Here is a 19,079-nt window from a genome sequence, read left to right on the forward strand (position 1 = left end):
TGGGATAGCAGAAGCCTTTGCTCTCATTTTTTCCTACTTCATAATGTTTCTGTTTTAATTTAAATGCTGCAATGCTGCATAAGTTCTTTCTAAAGACAAATGAATAAAACTTTTCAGAACACTTAGGAAGTAAATATTTTACCAACTAGAAAATGTCTTCTACGTTTCGAGACTTTCATCTTGTTATGGAAGCTGGGGGTCATTTGGATGATTACCTGGCATAAAGATAAATTCGTGTAATATAAATCTTTTCAGTTTGACTTTAGTCTTCTAAATGCTTATATCTGACTTTTTTCTCTCCTAAGCAATTGCTACTAAGCTTTTTATTTTTAATGTGAATTCAGCACTTTTGAAATGAAAGAATAATGGGGTTTCATAAATGACTAGGAATAGTGTGGGTATATTCCTTTGAGGCCGCCCATCAAACTAAGCCAAAAATTTTTAGTTATGGTGTTATAGTTGTACCAGATTTTCTCATCTGAGGAAATTGAGTTGTTTCAAATTACTTCATATTCTCTAGTATATAAAAACCACGTCAGGATGATGCCACAAAAAGGATGGTGGTTTAATTTACTTGTAGTGTTCAATGAAACTGTACCAGGGCATATTGGTTTAATTAAGACTTAAAAAATAAAATCTATAGCGCAACCGAAAAAATAAACAAACTAACCAGTGCTCTTTCACCGTGCCATCTGGTTAATTATCGATGGAATATTACAAATGAAGGTCTCGGGAAAAACATGTTTTAATGGCGTGGAGGATAGGAGTATAAGTGTGTGCGTGTGCACTCGTGAGCGTGTGTGTCGGTGTGTATGTATTTTTAAAGCTAGAGAGTGGCAACAAGCGGAAAATGATGGCCAAATTGCTGGAAATTATGAGTTGGAAAAGGATTGATAGACGACATTTTTGATTGCCTGGTCTCAGCCCTCTTAACCTGTCCAGCCTTCGCTGTACTTGACCTCCACCTTTGGGGATCCGGTATTTGGATGAGCTCTTAGGTAACGACCTCTATTCTACCCTTAGCTGGGTCTCATTAAACTGCCTCTTATATTTGCTGGAACGAGCTACCTCAAAAGGTAAAAGCTGTGAAAGGCAAAACCCGTGTTTAGCTAAGCATCTGGAGATGTTTAGCAGCTGCCTTTTCTAAGGTTTTAATGCCTAATGAAAGCTTGACTTTACTGCTTAGATCTTAGGGTGGAATATAATCTAAATTCTTCTGCACAAGTCTTTTGGCTGAGTCTTTTAAATCAATATTTCGTGTGCTTTCATAGGCATTCAAGATTATGCGTGTGTGTGTGTAAATCCATTACTGTTAGATGTATAGATTCCTTTTGTCATTATTTTTAGTGCAAAAAATTTGTGGAATACATTGGTTAAACTGAGTGGAACTTTTAAACCCCGCTTTTCTGAAAGGACGTGCATCCGCACTTGGTTGGTTTTCTTCTTTGGTCCAAATGAGCCCTGTCTGTAGTGGGTTAGTAAAGAGGTTGCATATGTGTTGCAGATGAGGGCACACACATGCGACCTCTTTATAAAGAAAGACGCTAGATTTAAACAGATTCAAGGATGGTTAAAGCAACACACGCACACACACAACCTGGAGGTCAAAGGAAATCCCAGTCGTTTTTACTGTCAGATTTATAACACAAAGTAGCACCCCAAAAGATGCGTTTGAAGTGATCGATTGCACCGCATACCACCTGGACATGGGCAGTGTAAAACAGCAGCTAAAATCAAAACCACTTGAATTCTGGCTCAGCTTTCTCCAGACAAGTACTTAAAATAGCTTAAATAACAGGATGCAAGGGGAGGGAAAACATTTCCTTTTAAGGATATGCATTCTTGGTGTGATTCAAACTTCTGCAGGGACATGGCTGTATAATAAGTTTATTTACTTTAAGATCACTTGGGGGGAGGGTGTTGGGAGAGTTAACTAGCATTTAAAATAATACTTAGTAGAACAGCATAAGGAGGTTTCTTTTAAAACAGAATGCAACTGTGAACCTACATGTGTCATCAGGGAGAGAGAGACACAGAGACAGACTGAATCTGTTGTTACAAACAGTTGGTCTCTTTCTGATGAATTCAGTAGCCAATATGAAAGACAGGCCTCTCCGGGGCGGCATTGGGAGCCTCTTAGTGATTTTTTCAAGTATAGTGATTTTTCTTTAAAAATAAGGACACAGTCGCTTGATTGAAATTTAGCTCTTTACTTTCTACGGGAACTTTCTTCAGTGCGTAGGTGGAGTTTCTTCTCTCCTACCGCCTGCTCCTCTCTGCCCATACTGACCATGTTTTCTGAAGCAAAATGTTGAGACGTGCTTGTGGAAACATTGAGAGTGCTCTAGATAATACAGGCTGTATGATAATATCTACTTTATCAGGTGGTTGAAAATGTGGTGCTGGAACAGAAGAGTCTGTGCAATGCAGAATCTGTTCCACCCCGTGCCAATGTGTAGTCAATGAAAAAGTGGCACATGAGCCAGAAAGGGGTTCCAGAATATTGGCAGCTTTAATGAGAAAATAAAAAACCATCATCATGCCAGGAAGTTGTGATTTTAGTTTCCAGTTGTTAAAACTGTTTTCAATCTAGGTCTGTGTTTTTTTAGGTCAGTTTATTATGAAATTCTCATGTTTACGTCAAAACTCAGAATAGGAAAAGTTCACCGTCAAACATGTTGAGCTCCCAGCTGATAACGTTGCTCATGAGATAGAATCTTTCTAAAATGCCATTGTGCAATGTTGTTTTTTGGCCTTCCAAAGCACAGCACATTAGATCTCTGATATTGTTTAAGGGTGTGTGTGTGTGTGTGTGTGTGTGTGTGTGTGTGTGTGTGTTGGCTGGGGACTGGAAATAAAATTAGCATAAAACTCTTTAAAAATAATTGCACCCTATTTTGTCTTTCAAGTACTTTACCAGCTGGGAGATTTTGTAAAATTAATTGCAAACCGCCTTTTTAGGCTCCCTCTGCCTTCCTATTGAAATTGAAATTGTTTTCTTCAAGAGATATGATTTAGGAGCTCTAAGAAAGGCTTGCTATAATTTACTAGTACTAACACTAGAATGCCTTTGATCGCATGAGGTTGTACAAGCTAGATCTGCTGATAAAATGTGGAAAAATTACAGAATAGGTAAAACTCTTAAAATATGTAAAACTGGATGACGTGGGCAATGATTCTTTTCCCATCTCAAGAAAGATATAGGATACATATTCCAATTGACTCAACGTTTTAGCAAGGATTTTGAAGCTACAGTTTCAAGTAAGAACCAGGGATTCTGTCTGATAAATTTCTGTATCTTTAGTATCTGGCTCAGTACCTGCCACAGAGTAGGTACTCACTTTGCTCCAGAGGTTGACTCATGCTAAACAAATGCACACAGTATTTCTTAATAAAGCCAAAGCAGGTTTCCAGATTTAGAATGAGAGAGAGGTCCTGACCTGACAGCCATCGCTGGTTGTCTACTTGGGTCCTCCTTGGTGGGTGTGTCCACTTAGAAAACCAAATTACAGATCTGAAGGCTACTGGGTGGGGACAGGATTAGAACAAAGGGAATGAGATTGAATGTTATTTAAGGGATATTTCTGTCGTTATGGTTTCCTGATGAATTGCTATTCAGTCTTTTAGTGCTATTTCTGTATTTTTTGTCACTGTTGTTTGTTTAATTTTGTTTTTAAAATTCTCAATAGATGAAGCATTCTTTTCCTGGTTAATACTTGAGAATCACTGGTTCTACAAAAATAATTTTTCCCATTGCTTTGTTATATGCAAGGTACTGTGCTACATATTGGGCTGGGAGATAACAAAATTTAGAAGAATCTTTATCCAGAAATTTGCAAACTAATAAGATTGTCGTGTAATGACAAGTTCTTATTCCTCCAACCCCCTTTAAAATGTTCCTATCAGTTACTAAAAGCATCTGTTATTACTACTCTTACTTCAAAATGGAGTTTCCACATGTGGTTATTTTATGTTGGTTATATTTTAGGGTGGCTACTTCCTAGCATCTTTTAATCACATCAGTGAACTTCTAATTAATGCTCAAGAGAGCTTATTTCAGAGAGGGTTCACGCAAGTAGTAGTTCTGCCCATTGCCAGCACCTCTGTTCCGCCTAACGTGAATAAACTGCCAGATAGACTAGACTCTCAGGGCCTTGGTCAGTTTCATGCAGCTCTGAATTCATTATAGTTCTCCAATATTTATTTTTAAACATCTCTACCTTCCACTTCTAGTATATCACTGAGAATACAAAAAGAACGATTAAATATCTTTTACTAGGTATGCTAGGTCTAAACTGGAGTAAATAAGCAGATTAAATTATGCTCAGATAACGTCATTTCAGAAGTCAGGGAAAAATAGAATACATTTAAAAATCTCTTTCTATCAGAAATTGCTGAAGTGGACAACGTTTTGATAGTTGCAAGGAATAAGCTACCTCTTTCAATAAAGGTATAAAACTGAAGGACTATTGTATTTAGATAATCAGGTGTAGTAGTCATCAGAATGTTATTACTCTATATTTGTTTTTAATATGTCTTATGATATCTCCAGTTTTTTTTTAAGAAAAAAAAGTGTGTCTGTGTGTGGTTTGTGAGATCCTGTGTACTTGAATTTCCAATCAAAGTGTGTTAGAGCCAAAAAGGGACCTTGGAGATCATTAGATCCAAAGCACTCCTTTTACAGATGAAAAAACTAAGACCTGGGGAGGTGAATTGTGCAAATTAGTAGCTAAGATGAAAAGAGATCCTGTTACGTTACTCCCATTTGTTGTGTCCCTTCACCTATGCTGTGTATCTTTCACTATGCCACGCTTACTCCTTAGTACAGAGCTTTATTTTAACCTGAATTTAAAGAAAATGAGAGAAACAGATTGGTATAGGCATGGGAGAAGGTATATTTAAATCCAAGAATTTTATTTATCAAAAGTTGCTAAAATCCTGCCACAGCATCATGTGGATTACTTTGTTCTTTTTAGCAACTGCAGATGTTGTTGCTGGATTATTTTCTAATAAAGAGTTTGACGTATGACCTTTTATAAATTCGAAGCAAAGAAAGTGAAGATGTACCCTAGGGGAATTAAATGCTTTACCCTGAAGGAAATATTAGTGATTTTTAGAAGTGTTGGGTAGTTTGAGGATGATGTTTTAAGAGTATAGATATTTTAATTGATGGATTCAAATATAATAATCTATGTTTGAGAAAATTTGTTTGACTCTAGAAGTATACTTCGTTAAAACTAGACATAGAATTTCATCAGCTTTCAGAGTATTGGGGAAATGGTTTCATGTAGAAGACTTCATTTAATGTTTTAATAATTGGCAAAAATTGGCTAATATGAATCACGCTTAGATTGCACTCAAAATAAAAGCCAGAGTATGTTCCTTGGCCTATAAGAGCTTTTATGATCAGCTCCCTGACCTCATCTCTCATTTTCTCCTGTGCTCACTCTGCTCAAGTCATACTGTATCTTTGCTGTTCCCAAAACACACCAGACACTCTTCCACATCGCAGACTTTGCATTTGCTCTTTCCTCTACCTGAATCTCTTCCCCTAGATACCCACATGATTTGCTCCCTTACCTCCTATAAGTCTTCATTCAAATATGTCCTCATCAAAGTAGCCACCCTTGACCATTCTGTCGAAATAGCACCCCCACTAGCATCCCCTCCCCAACGTGTCACTATAACCTGGGGTTACTCAGCTTCAGCACTATTGACAATTTGAGCTGCATAATTCGGTGTTGCAGTCAGGGCGAGAGGGGGTCATATGCATTGTAGGATATTTAGCAGCATCCTTGGTGTCTACACACTGGATTCCAGGAGCATCCTCTCCCCACCCCACACCCCCAGTTGTAGCAATCAAAAATGTCATGTTAAACATTTGCATTACTCAAGACTGCGTTTATTTTTATGAACTCTATGGTTTTCTTGGATTAATGTTTATTTCCATTAACTAGAAGAAAAAGTTGGGGCTGAAGATGGTAGCTTAATTTCAGGTTTGCTTTGTAATATAAACAGCATTAATTCATAAACTATTCTGTAGGACTAATGGAAGAGTAAGGGGTATAAAACCCTTAAATAGCCACAATAAAAATTGTTTTATACCATGGCAGTGTTTTATTGGTGTATAATCTATTAATTTTTTTTAAAGTCCTGTCAGCTTCATGATTTAATAATAATTTTATTAAACAACTATGTTTTTTTAATAATAGGGATGCTATTTTTAAGTAAAGCTACTCATACACTGTTTAAAATACAGGAAACGTGTTGTAAGACCATGCTCTTTCAGTTAAAATTTGCATTTGCATTTCAAACGACCTTAGGTACCAAACAATAAGAAAGGAAAACGTTGTTATTTAGGCGAGCTAATGAACTGAGCCTCAAGTGAAGAAAAATACTCTAAAAGGTTAACTTATTTCTCCTAAAACTTCTTTTTCTTTTTTGCTTGCTCTACCTTTTTACAAAGATCTCAACAGCAATGGATTCATTTGTGACTACGAACTTCATGAGCTTTTCAAGGAAGCTAATATGCCATTACCGGGATATAAAGTGAGAGAAATTATTCAAAAACTCATGCTGGATGGTGACAGGAATAAAGATGGGAAGATAAGCTTTGACGAATTTGTTTATGTAAGTATGTGAAAATCCACCCTTATTACAAGGAACGATTATTCGTTTGTCTAGTGGGATCTTATAGTCATAAGCCCTATCATATTAAGTTCCTAAATATATCATATTCGTACTGTTATAACTAATACTATTTCTCTCATCTTACCCACTAAATTTTTTTAGATTATCTTAAGAAAAGAATTGAGAAAAAGAATCAAAAATAGCACACATTGCTCACTGTGTAAGCTGAGCAGTCCCCTTTGGGGGCATCATTAAAAGGAGAGTTTTCAAGGTGCTACATGACATCCTGAAGGGCTCCTTCTGTCTCCCTCGGTGAACGGTGTGCTCCCAAATTTTAATGACACACCCTGACTCACAGTCTTGGAAGCTTCCTGAGTTGAACTTTCTGATTAAAAAGATGTATGCTACTCTTATGGTAGTAGTATTTAACTGTACCATTTTCTCTAGGATGATAATTTTGATAATTAAAAGTTAGAAGCATATCTTTTTAGTCCATTGGAAGAGGCATTTAAAATTGTTTTCTTCTCTAGTATCAAATACTCTTGAAGGTTAGGGGCTGATTTAATCTTCGAACCCCGAGCACCTCGTTTATTGTTCTGTACTCAGTGCTTGGAGCGTGTGTGTGTGTGTGTGACGCTCATTACTGAAGCTGACTGCTTTTAGCTACTGGTGTGCAAGGTCTAGATTTTCTAGACATACGCCATTTTCAGTCAGTATTCATTGGCAAAATATTTGAGGTACGTGTTAAAGAATAGATGTGGCCTCTTCCCTCAGTTAAGAACACCCTTAAGATTTTATTGTTTTTATTTATTATTAATTTAAGGCTGAGTTTGACTAGATCTAATTAGGCATTCCTGAAAGTATATTACAAACAGATAATTAGTGCCTAATATTTGTCACAAAGTCCCTAGCACTCCTGTCCTCCTTCTCCATGGTTTATTTTTGCCCAAGACACCTGAAATGATAACATATACTCCCATAGGTAAACATGGCTCACTATAGCAAGTGAAATTCTGATATGTTCTCTCCAATTAGAATTAACTCCTTTAGAACACCGTAAGAGTTCAAGAAGCAACTTGACTAAGTAATGATGTCTACTTAGCTGATAGCATTTTGTGGGGGGAGTTACTGTTGTAAAAATGCAAACGTGTGTCATAATTATCATGATACAGTTCTTGTCATCATCTTTCGAAATACTGATTTCCTCCCCACCGTTTTTGTCTCCAGTTATTTCCAAAGCCTTTTGTTTTGAATTCTGTGTTCAATAGTAAGTTGCAATTGACTTGCAATATGAGCACTTGCATGTCCTCTGATGTATAACTTGCTCCCCTTGTAACTGCATGTTTGCGAATTTAAAGCAGCTTAGAGCAGCAGTTAACTATGATGGGTTCATTTTGATATAATTTACTGCTCAGAATTTTTTAATCTAGTGAAAAGAATAGACTTAAATCATTAAGATTTGCAGTGTGCCAGTATTGTTAAGGATAAAATTCTGAAAGTGTCATTAAGAAAAATGATCTTAGGGAAATATTTAATTTTGCGTATTTTGAAACGTTGCAGTTTCTGCACAGCCGTTTGTGGCTTTTGAGTGAAGAGTTGTGATTATCTTAGTATATTCTTAAAAAGTAGAGAACATGCATGATTTAGCATCATCAGGGATTTTTTAAAAAATAAAATATTAACAAGAACATTTTAGGTTAAAATGTACATTTTAGAATTAGAAGGAATCAATAGGTTCCTACTCCTTCATTTTTCAAATTAAAAAAAAAAAAGCCTGGGTTCCTGAAAAAGGAAGAAATGACTTGCCCAACATTACACAGGAGACTAGTTGCTTCTTCTAGTTACCTCCTTTCTATTCAAGAAACTGGAAATATGAAGGACAGTAAAATAACCTGCCTGAAGTTTCAGAATGATACCACCATGACTGTACCGAGAGAAAGAAGGGCGTTTAAACAAATGTCTGTCCATTCCCCTCTGCTTTGTCATCAGTGAAACATCTTACAAATTGTTGTACAAAATATGGGTAGATCTTAGTTACCTGAGAAGGAGGAAGCACATTATTCCTGTCAGATATTAACATAAGGAAATGGAAATAAACATGTTCTTGCATGTTAGGTTTTGGTTTTTTATTTAAATTGCTGCTTAAGAACTGTTAATTGCAAACCAGCCTACAAACAAAACCAGTTTACGTTAATTTTGGAGAAGAATATATATATATAGGGTAGAAAAGAGTCCCTAAATTATATGTAAACTTCAAACATTAAAATTAAATTTAATACCTTGATTTTGTTTCTTCTAAGTATTTCAAAACTAAATTACTAGATTTTTATACTTACAAGATAATAGGGGTTTTTTTCTGCATCTGTGAAAAGACTGTATGTCAGTTTCTTTCAGCAGAGATGTCTGCAATAAACTCTTATTTTCACAGTGAGAAACTTGCCCTTGCATAATGGTAATAAGTTGTTGACCTGTTTTAAGACTTTTACTAATAGTGTCGACCTCATAGGATTAAATAACTTCATACAAGTAAAATGCTTAGACCAGTGCCAGCTATGTAGCAAACGCTATGTAGTGTATAGGTGTTAGTTGTTGGAGTAGCTATTTCTATTTTTTTAAAAAGTAGTGTTCTTTTCCTATTATTACTAAGGTTAGGCCTACAACGGATTCCAAAAAAAGGAAAAATTCAAACCTGCTACTTTGGAAGCAAACCTCAAACACTGGAAGCCAGTCAATATTTTTTTGCAATTTTTTCTGAAATCTTTCCTTCTTCTCTAAAGTCATATGCCTCTGGGTTGCTTTGGTTTGGCCACTACTCCTGTGCTGAGCTAGAAAGGTGATGAAACTTTTAAAAGGAATAAGAAACATATGTACTCCATAAAAGAGACTGGAAAAGATGTATAGGACAGTGTATACCAGGAGTTGACGCGTGATAAAGCGAGTCCTTCCTCATGGAGGGAAAACAGCATGAACCAGTGAGCTCGTTAGTACCGCAACAGGCCGCTTTGAAAAGATTCATTGAGAAGACTCCAGCACAGTAGTTGGCCTTGTGTATCTCTGATTTCAGAGATTCTTGTTAAACCAAGGCTTATACTCAAATAGCTTTATCATCCACTCAAGCAATTTCTTTACTAAAGTAGGAAATAAAATGCAAATTCTTGTCTAGTGAATCAGTTTAATAGATACATAGATCTTCAATTAGCTCTTTTAACTTTTTTTAATTTAAGGAGCAGAAGAAAATACTATGAAACGGAAAATTTGAGCTTGACTGGAATAATTTATTTAAAAGTATTTAGAAAATGAAAGTCATGTAACTTCTGTGAGGCAGTTGAAAATTAATTTAATTGCAACTTTGTATGTCATTCCCAAGTATCAGGAGTTTAACGAGAGCCGTGTAAGTAATTGCGTTAGGATATCATATAGCAGATGTTCTTTTTTTTATTATTATAATTTGTATTATTCCTCTTTCCCATGATGTATACAAGTTGGATTTATTTTTCAGTTGAAACTGGGATCATGGAAACAACTTAATTTTTAGAGGCAAAAGTAGTCGTAATAAGAAAAATGTTTCCATGTGTCATTTGGAGGCAGAAACTCCAGTAACATTTTGGACATTTTTTGTCATTCCAGTGATTGATGGTATGTCAGTCTTGAGGAAATTCACACATTTAGATTGTAATTTACTAGACAATGTTTTACCAAATGAAGAATGAGGTAGAATAGTGAATACTATTTTTTCGCTGAGCAGATATGCAGTTATCACAGGGGGAGCTCTGGGAGCAAAATGCATCACAGTTAAGATCACCACGTTCCCGGATAAATATTTTGTTGTGTAATCTTGGCTTGAAAGTTAAGGTAAATTAAGTGAAATTAAACTTGGACTAAAAAAATCAGAGTGTAAGTAAAAGTAACTTTAATAATTTGAAGGTTAACCAGAGTGCATGAGTCAGCTCCATACTATTGCTACTTAACAAGAGTCAGTATAATGGCCTAAAAGGAGGAAGAGTGATTTCCTTGGTTGTATGCAGTATTTACAGTAGTCAGTATGTACGTGTGTCTACATCCATACACAGACCTAGACACACACACATCCATTCTAAAATTCTACCTCTGAACTCACAGGTATAGCATGAAACCACAGCTATGGAAACTGAGTAAGCTTGATTTTTGTAAAACTTACTGTTTACTATTTTCCTAAATAAAATTAGGTTTATGAGTCCAAGGAAAGTCAATATTTAAGAAACATAACAAGAAAAGATGACTTTGTGATGGGACCGCTGACAACACCTACAGCAACCCTTTTAGCAGTTAGAAAAAGTCACTGTCTCTGGGTGGATTAATTATTTAAAAAATGCCATCCTGGAAAGACTAAGTATAAAAAGGCACTCCTGCTTTCTGCCTGACACAGTCTTGTACAAGACACAAGGCTTGGGTAGTGGAGCATGGGCTGAATTTCAGCTTCTACTCGTGCCTGCTCTCACGGATTCACCCTGAACCGCTAGATATTGTGACCCTGTTCTCTGAACTTACACATAGGCTGTACCTCCTGAAATGTGTGTGTGTATGTACTTGTCAATAATGCCAAAGGCCTTTGACCTATTTTCTATTTGTTCAGCAACTTTTGCGTTAGGGTCATAAATTTCTTTCGCTAAGTCCACTTATGAGTTCTAAACATCTTTTAAAGAAATATTTATGAAGATGGTACATCTTGCTCTTGTTTGACTGGCAGTGGCTAATTTAGCCCTGCACATTGGTAGATCAGGAACAAATTTGGAGTTAGGTAAGTTCCAGTATTTAAGGAATATACAGACAGTCCTTTAGAATGTCCATTCATTCAACCAAGTGGTTAGAGTGTAGCGTGTGAACTTTGCTTTGTTACACCCTGCTCTTGTACAATTAGAAAGTACAAGTTAATTTCGTTAGCCATGTTCCTTATTGTGAAGAGAAGCCGGACTTCGTAAATGCTCAAACAAGACAATCACTGGACAGCCTCGTTTCTGTCCAGATGACAATAGTCATCTGTTGCTGCCAACTTAACACATTTTTGCACATTATTCTATACATTTTGACTGAGCACACTCTTACAGAGCTACCCCACTGTACCAAAAACTAGTTATTTTGATTGAGTCATAGGTTTTCATCTTTCTTCGCACTAAGAATTGTGATTAAAGAAAGGGATGCTTCAGCTTTTTCTCTCCAGGAAAAGCACCAAGCCTTACAGTTGTACCTATGCCTTTGACCCACGCTAGCTTTTGGCTTAAAGCGAGTTCAATGCATGTGGCACTTAATGTTTTTGACAAGTGTGTGCAATTGAATTTCTGATGCTTCCTTTTCAAGAGCAGTATTGTAGTATTTGTTTAGCATTTTGAAAACTCAAGCCCAGCTTTCCATATGTCTTAACACTCATCACCTATGGAGGAAAATGTAGGTGATCAGAGTATAAAGAAGATAAATATGCTTATTGTGCTTGATTTAAAATTAATGGTGAATCAACAACATATTTTAATTAATAGATTTTCCAAGAGGTAAAAAGCAGTGATATTGCCAAAACCTTTCGCAAAGCGATCAACAGGAAAGAAGGGATTTGTGCTCTGGGAGGAACGTCAGAGCTGTCCAGTGAAGGAACCCAGCATTCTTACTCAGGTAATCGTTTTACGTGCATTAGGTTGACACAATGACCTAAGTAGAGTGCATGCTCCAGTGCCAACATGGGGCTCTAGAAAAACATTGCCTCCTTATCAAGAATACAGTAGATGTCTTTTGTGACCTGTATTTGGACTTGGGACTAATACTTGCCATAAAGGCATTATAAGTCTTTATTGTATGGCTTTGTTAGCTTGCAAAAAACATGATACAGTATGTGCAATGATAGGCTTTATTACAGTAGAGTTCTATGGTAACATAAATATAATTCTTAAAGAATTTTGTAACTCCTCTAAGGCTCAGTTAACCCTGCTCTATTCTTTTTGTTAACTTTGTAATTCCTAATAGCCACTGTGTTGCATTCAAGTGTCTGGGTTTCCAAAGAGAATAACCATATGTTTGTGACATATTAATAGTCAGCACAACTGTACAACTATTTTAGGCTTTGGAGTCAAATATTTAACCTAGAGGATGAACTGATTTCTTGTTATTCAACGTAATTTTAGAGGAAGAAAAATATGCTTTTGTTAACTGGATAAACAAAGCCTTGGAAAATGATCCTGATTGCAGACATGTTATACCAATGAACCCAAATACTGATGACCTGTTCAAAGCTGTTGGTGATGGAATTGTGCTTTGGTAAGATATTGGCTTATTGTTATGTCCAGATTGCTGAAAATAGTCTTCCACGTAATTGACATATTTGTTTCTGGGTGCTTGACAGCTTCACTTCGGGAAATAGTTAGAAATGAAAATTGTCTAGGTTCTGCTCATTTCATTTCATCTCTAGGTCTGTCTGTGAAGCCACTATCAAAATATGAATCTAGGGGCCGGCCCCATGGCATAGTGGTTAAGTTCGGGCATTCTGCTTCAGAGGCCCAGGGTTCACAGGTTCAGATCCCGGGTGCGCACCTAGCACTGCTGGTTAAGCCACACTGTGGTGGCATCCCACATATAAAATAGAGGAAGATTGGCACAGATGTTAGCTCAGCAACAACCTTCCTCAAGCAAAAAGAGGAAGATTGGTAACAGATGTTAGCTCAGGGCCAATCTTCCTCACACACACAAAAAAAGAATCTAAAAGTCAGTCATTTAGACTGAGGACCTCTTTGTAGGGAAGCTCTCTGCTTTCAATTTCATCTCATCACTAAGCAGGCAGAGCATTATAACTTTGTTGAACTTAAGTGTGTCAGTATCTCTTTATTCTAAAGTACCATAGCTTCCAAAAGAAAAAAAGAAACTACTCTTCAGTTCTCACTCTCCAATTGCTTATTTCTGAAAAATGCATTTGTCACTGCTGCTTCCCTAGAGCCAACAGCATCTTGGCAGAAGTGATAGAAGATTATCAACACTTTGTCCGTTTTTGCACCTTTTTATTAAGGCAATGTAGCTCAGTGGTTAAGAGCATGCTCCATAGTCAGTCTGCCTGGGTTCATATTCAGGGTCTGCCACTCAGTAGCTGTGTAACTGTAATCAAGCTATTCAGCCCCTTTACCTGTCAGTTTCCATCTATTATGATCCCCATATTATTGTACTTACCTCCCAGGGCTATTGCGAGCACAAGTGGCTACATTTAGAGTGCTTAGAACAGTGAAATAGATTTCAGATGACAGTGTACAATATATAAAATCTGGTTTTTTACAATAAGGTCATTTTGGTTGTTTGAAAAGCTGATGTTAAAAATGCAAGGTATCTCCTATTTTGTCCATTTATAAGCACTAAAGAAATAATTCCCCATGTGTTTTGATAGAAAGAGATTATCATATAGTACTATTTATTTAATATTTATATTTTGCAAAGAAAGAAGCATGGTTTTCCCTATGCAGAATAAGTTTGAAGGAGCATTATAAACATCTAAAATGTTAGAGTCTAACTCCAAATTTCACCAAATAAGATTCTTCCTTAATAAGTCACAGATTCTAGTCTAGTTAGTGTAACCTTTCTTTCTCTCACCACTGTATTACCAGCACCAAATACAGCCCCTAGCTCATCATTTAGGCACTCAGATATTTGGTGAATGAAGAATCTCCTGCTCAACTAATTTTACCTCTTTGTGGATAGATGGTAATTTTAAGTTCTGAATTATATAATCTAGAAAAGACACAATTTTATTGTGGGATTTTATCTTTTTAACACTTATTCAATAAAGTTTTTTTCAATATCCCAGTTACTCATTCTTATAAAATAATGTGGAAAATACCAAAAAATTAAAATGAGCAAATATTCCCCAATCCCCAACTCAGGAATACCCTACTACTGTAAATATTTTGGCCTTTTTTTAAAATTTGCATTTTTCATATGTATAGTTTTTTGTGATCAACATGATAAAAGTCATATTGCGTTTATTTTTTCAGATTACATGAGAGACATGTTTATAATAAGACTTAAAATATTTGTGAATATTTACAGACTTTTTAAAAGTAAACCAATTCATTCTTTAATTTGTGTTTCAGTAAAATGATCAACCTTTCAGTTCCTGATACAATTGATGAAAGAGCAATCAACAAGAAGAAACTTACACCCTTCATCATTCAAGTATGCGTTGTTCTCCCTTCCCTCTTCCATGAAACTACTGGTTGAGGACCTATTATATAGACCATAGGCTCTGCACTTCGTATCTTCTCATTTATTTCTTATAACAACTCTGAGTTTAGGATTATTATTCAGATTTTACAAAGAAGAGAGCTGGGACTCAAGTTTTCGAGCTTGCTCGAGGTTAATGTTAGAACTGAAGTTCAAATCCAGGTCTAACCCTCTGGATTCTTTTCCTTACATATTGTGTACAAACATGCAGAAATAAGCAAAAATCTTTAAGCTCTTAATTAGTTATCATACTTAAGGAAAGGAGCGTTTTTCTTTTCCATCAAGTGAGTATTACACTATTAGCAAAATTCCCTCAGGCAAGAGCACCTCTTGGGATGTGGAGATTGAGAACTTCTGGAACTCTTTCAGGAGTATGCAACAGACTCATCGAGGCATTTTCAGAAATACAACACAACTCACATGGATATACTTATTCCAGTCACTCGGCCTTTTCCTTTAGTGTCAGTGTATTTCAAAAGGGATCAAATGAAAATACCAAGTTAACTTCCCATGGAATTCTGGAAAAGACAAAAGCAATAAGGCTGAGATTTGTTTGAGCTATGCTTTTAACACCAAAATCTGGTGTTTGTTTTCTCTGGATCATACAAAATTAATACGAGGTATTAATTTCCTCATTGAGTGTTGTTTTCAGTGAGGGGAGAAGTAGACTCCTACAAAATGGAAAGGTCAAGAAGCAAGTGTTTAAATTGGCTGTCTTGCAGGAAAACTTGAACTTGGCACTGAACTCTGCTTCTGCCATTGGATGTCACGTTGTGAACATTGGTGCAGAGGATTTGCGGGCTGGGAAACCTCACCTGGTTTTGGGACTGCTCTGGCAGATCATTAAGATCGGTTTGTTTGCTGACATTGAATTAAGCAGGAATGAAGGTAATGGAACACAGTCACTATTTTGGAAGTTGTTTATTGGTTATTTTTTCTAGTCATGGAGACTGTCATGCTTTCACTTAATTGAGGTGATTAGATGGTAACTAGAATTAACCAAAGGTAATGCTATATAGTGTTATTCAGGAAAACAGCCTAATTATAACTTTCTTCTCTAGTAGTAATTAACATTTGTCTGGCACTTTAGAATTCATTTTACAATAAAGACAGAAAAGCACAGTGAGTTTGGGGAACTTCCCCAAGGTCTCCAAACGTGATATTTATTCTTTTCTGCTCTGCCCACACAGCCCCACCCCATCACCACCCTCAGCTCTACCACTGTGCACCAGCTCCTATTATTTTTAATACTTTTCATATTCTCTCATGGATTTAGACCTCTTCAAAAATATTCTAACCTGCCCTTGATGGCCTCCTATTTCCTGAACCAGCAGAAGCATCATCCTTCTTACAGCATAGGTTTTTGTGTCACATCGCATATGGATTCATAGAATATATGAGCATACGCATGTGCAATACAATTGACATGGGGTCTTAGGAAGGGCTACGTTATCCTCTCCAGATAAAGTTTAAAATATTAAGCACTACTCCAAATATTTATATTTTGTTTCATAAATCACCGTTGTAATCTTCATTTGCTTTGGGGGAAGAATATATATTTGGGGTTCTCAGTATTTTCAAGGTCCCAGAGTGTCTTGTCAACAGTCTTATTTTTCACTTTTATCCATGATAATACTTTTGCACTTTCAAGACTTTATTGCACTTACACTTTTAATCTACTCAAAAGTGCCTATACACACACACACACACACACACACACATACACATATATATATATTGGTGAGGAAGACTGTTCCTGAGCTAATATCTGTGCCAGTTTTCCTCTATTTTGTATGTGGGACACTGTCACAGCATGGCTTGATGAGCAGTGTGTAGGTCCATGCCCAGGATCCAAACCCACAAACCCTGGACCACCAAAGCAGAGCACACAAAGTTAACCACTATGCCACTGGGCCAGCCCCTGTTTATCTTTTTTATTAGACTATGAGTACCTGAAAATCAAGAACTACTTGATTTTTGCACTAGTTTTCTAGTCATACAATTTTTTTGCACGTCGATACTTAACAGAATGTCAAAAGACTGAATGAACTTGTAATTGACCATTATCATACAATATGTTGGTTGTGGGGTTTTTTTTCTTACAGCCTTGGCTGCTTTACTTCGAGATGGTGAGACTTTGGAGGAGCTTATGAAATTGTCTCCAGAAGAGCTTCTGCTTCGATGGGCAAACTTTCATTTGGAAAACTCGGGGTGGCAAAAAATCAACAACTTTAGTGCTGACATCAAGGTAACTGTGCAAAGAACCGTTAACACTTTGGGGGCATATAATGACTTGGGAGATTTCATCCCACCATAACAGAGGGAAATCCTACCAGTAATCGCCAAGTTTTGTTGCCTCTTGGCTCTGATGATAGATTTCAGTAGAGAGGTGGAGACCAGTAAACAGCCCTAGTACAAGGACTAGCTTTCATTTAGTGGAAAAGGGTAAATATATTATGGTCTTAACATTTTATGTTTGCCTACTGTTGAACATGGAGTATGAAAGGATGAGCCATGACTATTCTATTCCTAACTGCCTTTCTTAGTCCTAGGTGTACCTGTTAGTAAAGACCTAGAAGAGAGAGAACGGGCCTCAAGATTCCCCTTTCCCTTTCTTGTTTGACTCCTTTCCTGTGGTGTGCTGCCTCCTTCAGATGTTGAGTTCTTGAGGATAGTGATAGCTCTTACGGATGTATATGCCTCCTTCCTCAGCCCCTGGTCCAGTGCCCTCCTCTTAAAGCCCGCCTCTAACACGACACCTGGCGCATAAAAGACCCGCAAAGATTTCTTGTGTTGAATGGAATTTTGGCCCTCACTGCTCTCCATGAGCAGTAGGGAAAAACTAGCAAGGGCGGAAGACATTGGTGACAGTTATTTACCGCATGTTGCCTTTGGCCCCTCAGGGAGAGAGGGCCGAAATTACCCTAGCAGATATGGTGGGGCTCTCATTAACTGACTCGACTCTCTCCAATCCGGATGTTGGAACACAGGGCACAAACGCGGGGATCTTCACCAGCTGTCCCTGACCCAAGAGGGCTATGACAATTGTGATCATATCAATTTGTTTAGTGGTGAGAGGAAGTAATGGGATAGTTGCGCTCCTGATTTCATCAGTGAAAATTAAGGATAGCCCCCAAATTATAAGACCAACTGGCCCCATCCCTTCTTTTAACTTACACATGACTAGCCAGGCGTATTGGCCTTATGCATTAGATGAGTTCCTGAAAACTATTCATAAATGGATATTGTGTCTAAGCCATATTTGAAATGTACAAAAGGAAATCTTATTTAAAAATGAAGCCTGCTTTGAATATTTTTAAGAAGCAAAGTATTGCTTGGTAATGTGAAAAGGAACTTCCAATTTATCTGTGTTCAAGTTCTAATTTTCACCTGTAAAGCCCTTTTCCCGGTAGTAAATACAGACTGCTGGGTCTGCTCTTCACCTGTTTTTCTGTTAGATTGTGAGTTGTTTATGCGCCTTTAGTGGGTAACTGTTTACGTGAAAGCACTTTCACAACTGTAATGCACTGTTCCTGAGGGGTAAATCCCATGCCCACTAAGGGTAGGATCTGGGTTTGCTTTTCACGAATTGGTCTGAAATGGCTTTCACTCACCTGATTTTTCCCCTTAGAATCATTTATGGCAAGTGTATCAAACTCAACTTGGGTAGCTCGTGTAAGATGCAACTTTCTGGGCAGCTCCTGGAGATTCCTATTTGGTAGGTCTGGAGTTGGATCCACTCATCTGCATATTGAACAACTTCCCTGGGGGTTAGGATGCACATATTCTGTGGAGTTTACTATGAGAATCATTCCTTTATAGACTGTCCGGACTGTCAAGGCTCAGTAATAGAAAACTATAATAGCTGGGAAGGTGGCCTTTGGATATAGCAGGATGAAGGAATCTTGACTCCAGTTCCTGTCCTCTCGTATTCCAGAGAGGCAGAATTTTACTTGACATGTGCATTGAAGACCCATATTAAGCATTTGCACTGGTACAATGGTTTTCAAGTTGTGTTCTGTGGAGTGTCCTGCCAGCCCACCCCTGATATGAGCAATGCCACTTTGTTCTAGGTATTGAGATTCCAAGTGTTCAAGTGATGAAAGAATACAATAGCTTAAAACAAAAAGAGAAGCGTATTTGGATAAATGTGTTCAGATCATAAAGGGTTAAATGTTATTTCACCAACTCAAGTGTTACTCGTTTAAACATTTTTGTCATTTAAA

General features: G+C 37.1%; 1 protein-coding gene across 8 annotated transcripts in view; it reads left to right on the top strand.

Annotated features, from left to right (window-relative positions):
* PLS3 (plastin 3) overlaps positions 1–19,079 on the top strand; it is a 73,185-nt gene that overhangs the window by 42,183 nt on the left and 11,923 nt on the right. For all 8 annotated transcript variants that reach the window (XM_014834264.3, XM_014834266.3, XM_044763387.2 and 5 more), the window contains 6 exons: positions 6,467–6,630; positions 12,141–12,270; positions 12,777–12,909; positions 14,724–14,805; positions 15,576–15,741; positions 16,959–17,101. In XM_014834264.3, the coding sequence (XP_014689750.1) occupies positions 6,467–6,630; positions 12,141–12,270; positions 12,777–12,909; positions 14,724–14,805; positions 15,576–15,741; positions 16,959–17,101 (818 nt within the window). The remainder of the gene's footprint in view (positions 1–6,466; positions 6,631–12,140; positions 12,271–12,776; positions 12,910–14,723; positions 14,806–15,575; positions 15,742–16,958; positions 17,102–19,079) is intronic.

Source organism: Equus asinus, chromosome X (assembly GCF_041296235.1).
Source record: "Equus asinus isolate D_3611 breed Donkey chromosome X, EquAss-T2T_v2, whole genome shotgun sequence".
NCBI classification, from domain to species: domain Eukaryota; kingdom Metazoa; phylum Chordata; class Mammalia; order Perissodactyla; family Equidae; genus Equus; species Equus asinus.